Below are 5,767 nucleotides of genomic sequence, written 5' to 3'. Positions count from 1 at the left end.
TTCCCCATCTCCGGCCTGGGTGCCGCGTCCCTGGCTCCCTATCAAATCGAAAACCTAGGGGTCGGCCGGGTGGGGTGGGGTCGGGCCCCGCTCCCAGGCCCCTCCGCAGCAGGCCTGGCGGAGACCTCGCCCGGCCGGCCAGTCCTTGCGCCCCCAGCTCGGAGCCAGCAATGGAGTGACATAAAAGATAAAGTTGGTGAACGATAAAGACCGTATTCTCCACGCTTTGGGTGCGGGACCAGATGATCTAGAAAATGAGGTGAAATGGATTCAGTCTCCGAGCCTGTTGTGAGAGCAGCTGATTCTCCCATTCCGGGCCAGATGGCTGCTGAACACAGATTTGCATTCATTTTCGCTTAATATCGTCCAAAATAGTGGGGCAGCTGCATTTGTTGTCAAAAAGGTTTAAAACCCCTTTTCTTTCTGGGGCAGGATCGTTACCTTATGTGATGGGCTTATAGAACTTTTTTTCCCTCTTTAGTCAACAGTATCAGATTTAGAAGGATTTGTTTTTAAACCTTCTAATTTGGTAATCAGATTTAAATCGCCTTGGCGCGTGTAATCTGAATTAAAGATACTGTAAACGATTTTAAGCATGATACTTTCCTTCCTGGAGGAAGGGGCACCTCCAGCCCAGGCTGGACCTTTAGGAAGTGTTGCAAAAGAAGCGTGGGCTCTTATTCCCAACTTCATATTTCCCTAAAAGGCACTCTGCGTATTCTGACAATAGCCGCTCCCTGCGTGCGCCCAGCTTCGCAGCACTCAGAGACAAAGCACCTCTCAACCCCGCCCTCCAGCCACGGCCAACTTTATTCTGCCTGTCCCTCCACGAAGAAAGTGTTCCCTCGTACACAAGGGGTCTGCTGTGAGTGGAAAGCCATGGGCTTATTAGGAATACAGAAATTTTCTTTTAATTTATCGTGAATAGTTTCCATACACTTTGATTTAAGGTTATTAACATTCTATAGACAGTGGCATCTTTAATATGTGGCGATCGCTTCTAAAGACTAATCTCATTACTCTCAAATAGTCATAAAATATGATTTTATTATACTTACGTATTTAATTAGACGGCCGGTCCCGTAATGGATTTTGAGATGGGACTGGCGCAACAGCTTTGATAATTCACTTATCTTTGGCAATAGTCATTAACCCCCAACACCAGCAAAATAGATTGCTTTCCCGCACACCTCTCCTCTCGCCCCTTCCAAGAGGCTGGTGGGGGTCCCCAGATAACGTAAATCGGACTTCGATTTTCCCGATTAATTAAAATATTAACGTACGCACGCGGCCAATTCACGAAAAAAGGGAGTGTCACCCCAGGCCCGGCAGGCAGAGATGGCCCTGCGACACTTGCGCCCTAGCCCACCCCTCTTTTTTTTTTTTTTTTTTTTTAAATTTCCGATCACAAGGGCCTGATTTCTCTTGGCAGAGAAGTGCCGGGGCCAGTCCTGGGCCTCCCCTGGGTCGTGCTCCGCGTCGCGCAGACGTCCTCTGGGCAGGCTGCGCCTGGGCGCAGAGTCCGGGCCGCAGAACGGGGCCACCGGGCCCACGAGCAGCCGACGCCCGGCTGCCCAACCGATTCCTGGAAACCAGGTCGGGAAGCGCGCGCCCCCGGGCCGGCCGCCCGAGGGCAGGGTCCCGCACCCGGGAAGTCGCGGGGACGTCTGTCCGCTCTGGCGCTGGGTCGCTGGCGAGGCCGGCGCTCTCCCCGTCGGCCCGGGAGGCCAGGGCCGCCTTTGTCACTCGCGGCGCCCAGGGACAGGCCGGGCAGCGGGCACTCCGGCGGCCGCCCGTGGAGAGGGAGCGTCTGGCGCGACCCGCCTTCGACGGGGGCCCCTGGCCCGCCCCGGGGCAGCGTGGGGCGCCCGGCGAGGCCCGGACGGGGCAGCCCCGCAGCAGCCTGCGGGCGGCCTAGGAGCCAGGCTGGCTGCGCGCCTCGCCGGCCTCGCGGGGAGCCCGGGCCCCCTCTCCCCGGTCCGCGGTCCGCCCCTCCCGGGCCCCTCCCGCAGGGCCGCTCTCCTCCCGCGTTTCCCCGTGGGGCCCCGGGCCGGGCGGGCGGGCGTGCGTGGGGGCAACTCGGGGCGCCCCCCCCCCCCGGCCGGCCGCGGTGCTTAGACTGTGGCCGGGCAGCCGGGCGGCGTGGGGGCGCGGGCCGCGCTCGTGTCTGTGCCCGACTGCCCTGGGCGAGCGCGCACGCCCCGGGCCGCGTGGCGGGCGCGGGCGCGGGGCTCGCGGGGCTCGCGGGGCTCGGGCCGGCTCGCGGCGCCGTCAGGCAGTCAGTCGGGGAGCGCGGCGGCGGCGGCGGCGGCGGCGAGGGGCGCGGCGAGGGGCGGCCGCTCCCATATATGGCGCAGGCGCCGCCCCCCGACGTCACCCTCTGACAGCGCCGCTCCCGGGGGCTTCGAGTTTTGGCTCCCGGGAAAGGGTCCATTCCTCGGGGAGAGCGGGCTGAGTTCCGTGCGCCTCCGTCCGCCGCGCGCGCTCCGGGCCGCCGCGCCCCGCCTGCGCCGGGACCGCGCCGCTCGCCGCCCGCTTATTTGTCTTTGGAGCAGGCGGGCCGCGCCAGAAGCGGGCGATCCCGCAGTGTCCTGCAGCCGCGGACGCGCCCGGCTAGGATGCCACCGCGCTGAGCGCCGGCAAACAACAACACCGCCGCCGCCGCCGCCGCGCCCGCGCCCCGCGCCCCTGCATGCGGCGCCTGCCCCGCACGGGCTGAAGCCGGCGGCGGCCGCAGCGCAGGCGCCCCCCGGGCCGGGCCGGCCAGGGCAGCCGGGCAGCCGCCCAGCCTCCGCGGAAGCGCTGCCGGCCGGGAGCCGCGGCCGCCGCCGCCGCCGCCAGCAGGGTTCATGTTTGGGATCCAGGAGAACATTCCGCGCGGGGGGACGACCATGAAGGAGGAGCCGCTGGGCAGCGGCATGAACCCGGTGCGCTCCTGGATGCACACGGCGGGCGTGGTGGACGCCAACACGGCCGCCCAGAGGTACGTACGCGCCCGCGCCCCGCCGCGCCCGCGGCCGGCGCCCGCTCACCGCGCTGTCCCCTTCCTCCCGCAGCGGCGTGGGGCTGGCGCGGGCGCACTTCGAGAAGCAGCCGCCCTCCAACCTGCGCAAGTCCAATTTCTTCCACTTCGTGCTGGCGCTCTACGACAGGCAGGGGCAGCCGGTGGAGATCGAACGGACCGCGTTCGTGGACTTTGTCGAGAAAGAGAAAGTAAGTGCCCGCGTGCCCACGCCCGCCCGGCGCCCCGAGGCCCCGCGCCGCCCCGCGCCCCGAGAGCCGGCCCGCCGAGGCCGAGGCCGAGGCCGAGGCCGGCCGGCCGGCCGCCGCTCTAAACGCAGTTATCTCTGGTTGCTTTCAGGAGCCCAACAACGAGAAAACCAACAACGGCATCCACTACAAGCTCCAGCTCCTCTACAGCAACGGTGAGTGCCCGCCGCCCGCGCCGCCGGCCGCGGGACGGGGATGTAAACACGAGGGCTTCTCGTGGAAAACAAAACATAAACGATCGATAAGTCGATGCCACTTCACATGATTAACCGGTGGGGCTTGAAGTAGAAAGTAAAACGGGGATCGATATGGGCTCCAGCAGAACATCACTTTTAAGTGACTTTTTTCAATTTTGCAAATTAATGTTAATTATTGGGACGGGGCCTCTCCCTCGACCGAGCGTAACTTACTTCCTGTGCAGCGCTTTGAAAACATCCTGCAGGGGCTTGAGCCGGGAGGCCGGACTCTCGGGGGTCTCCATTGGGTGAGCACCTCTAAAAACAAACGACCACAGGGGCCCACGGATGGGACCAGAGGCTGCTCTCCACCAGGCAAATTTCTTGCACCTTCACGGGCAAGCCCTAGGAGTCCTAACGTAATTAATTAAAAAACAAAACAAAACAAAACAAAACAAAACACCGTGACAAGTGTCTAGGCTTCTTTCTCCCCCTTGAAGAGATGGCCAAGTTTTGCTGCGTCTAGGGAGAAGGCGGCAGTCCGAGGCCGGGGGCCCTTCCCCAGGCACAGTGCTCAAATCCTGTTGAGAATTTGTCTGTTTTTTGCAGGAGTCAGAACAGAGCAGGATCTCTATGTCCGCCTCATAGATTCAATGACCAAACAGGTGAGAAAGTTTCCGCCTCTGAACTGGTTTCCACGCTGAGCTGGGGTTGGCCTGAGGTTCCCGGAGCAGAGACTGACACTGGGACCTCTGTATTTGTTTTTTCATTTAGCTTCCTTGACATGCTAATGAGAATTCCATATTTATTGGAATAAATGGAGCGATTGGTAAAATAGTTTATGTTGTCATCAGAACAGGACATATATGTTTTATTAAACGGCCTGTGATTGGGATCAAATTCTGTCTTAATTAATCGTGGTAACTAATATTTGACAGAAAAATTAATTTCAAGGTTCCCCTTGCTTATTTTTAAACGTTTCTGTCTCTGCTTGGAAGCATTTCATTGATTCCCCCCGCCCCCAACAAAGGCAACTCCTTTCCAAAGCCCCATCCTGTTGGGCTAAATTAGTTCTTTATTTTTTTTCTCCTTTCCAGTATGATGGTCTAGTAACACGAGACGTTTATCTGGATTTAAAAGTTAAATGTGTTGGGGTGAAGAGTCACCTTGTTCTTCTCTGGCCCATCTTCACCTCTCAGCCCCCCCCCATCTCCATAATTCAAACTCTGAGCTCCAGGGGTCACTCAGACCCGTCCCTGCTCGGCTCCCTCTCCCACCCTCTGTCATACCTTGTAAATAACATAATTACAAGCAGTTCCTTATTAAATTATTTAACCTGTCTTGGTCAACTTTTCCGATGATGACTATTGGCTATCAGTAATGTGATTAAGAGCGGCAAGGCGCTCCACCGAGTCTTGACATTGTGCAGTCTCCGCTGCTGTTTTGTGTTGGGTGCGGTGTTGTTTTGTTGCTTTAAAGACGCCCCCCCCCCATTTTCTTAAAATAGTGTTGGGAGAGGCAGGTCCAAGCCATGAATTAAATTCACTAGACAGAGATTGATTTAGAATATACTTGCAAGCTGGACTTCACGCTTGGAAAGGAAAGGAGTTTGTTCATTTGTGATGCTAACTTTGAGAATCGTGGGCAAGTAGAGCAGAGCCCCGGGTGTCTGCTGCAGCCTGCACACACACCTCCCTTTCTCTCCGAGCAATCAGCGTGCACATCTCATGTCCCCTTTAAGAAGTTGGTCCTTACCTAGGCAGCCCGGGTGTGGGAGTTTAAGGTCTGCAGTGGTGAGGAGGTATGGCAGATCTGACAGGTCAACCGGGTCTTTCTGACAAAGACACTCCGCGCCCTTCGGTGATCCCTGGTTGGGGCCGCCCTCGGAACTGCGGTTTGTCAGGCTGCCTTTATTTCCTTTGTATCTGGGGCTGTATGCTTTCGGGAATCGCTGTCGTGGAATTAGGAGGTTTCTGCAGGCAGTGCTAAGTTTCCGGCGGTGGCGTGGAGGAGAAGCCGGCCTTCAGAGTACACTCATTGTTCATTTACCCTTGTACCTTAGCAGCATGCACAGTGAAGGAAATAAAGGCATTTAGCCTCCTCTCAGTGACTGGGATGGGGAAGGAAAAAAAAAAAAAAGAAAGAAAGAAAAGAACCAGCCCGGTAACTGATCAAAGAATCAATGGCGCTGAACCGACAGTTTATGGATTGCTGTTTGTGCTACAAAATAAAAAATAAATCACATATAAATACAGGGATCCGTGGCAGGACACGCCATTTTCTCAGAAGTTCTGTGCCCGCGAGGCCGCGGCCCCGCAGCC

The 5,767-nt window shown here is 58.1% G+C and overlaps 1 protein-coding gene across 9 annotated transcripts in view; it reads left to right on the top strand.

Moving 5' to 3' along the window:
• Nucleotides 1-2,849: 2,849 nt before the first annotated feature.
• Nucleotides 2,850-5,767, top strand: part of EBF3 (EBF transcription factor 3) — a gene marked incomplete at both ends in the record, with an annotated part of 114,483 nt that continues 111,565 nt past the window's right edge. For all 9 annotated transcript variants that reach the window (XM_080695317.1, XM_080695316.1, XM_080695313.1 and 6 more), the window contains 4 exons: nt 2,850-2,983; nt 3,057-3,213; nt 3,362-3,425; nt 4,056-4,111. In XM_080695317.1, coding sequence (XP_080551443.1) covers nt 2,850-2,983; nt 3,057-3,213; nt 3,362-3,425; nt 4,056-4,111 — 411 coding nt within the window. The remainder of the gene's footprint in view (nt 2,984-3,056; nt 3,214-3,361; nt 3,426-4,055; nt 4,112-5,767) is intronic.

Source organism: Muscardinus avellanarius, assembly GCF_963383645.1.
Source record: "Muscardinus avellanarius genome assembly, chromosome: 4".
Lineage (NCBI taxonomy): Eukaryota > Metazoa > Chordata > Mammalia > Rodentia > Gliridae > Muscardinus > Muscardinus avellanarius.
This window is presented reverse-complemented; position numbering and strand designations above follow the sequence as displayed.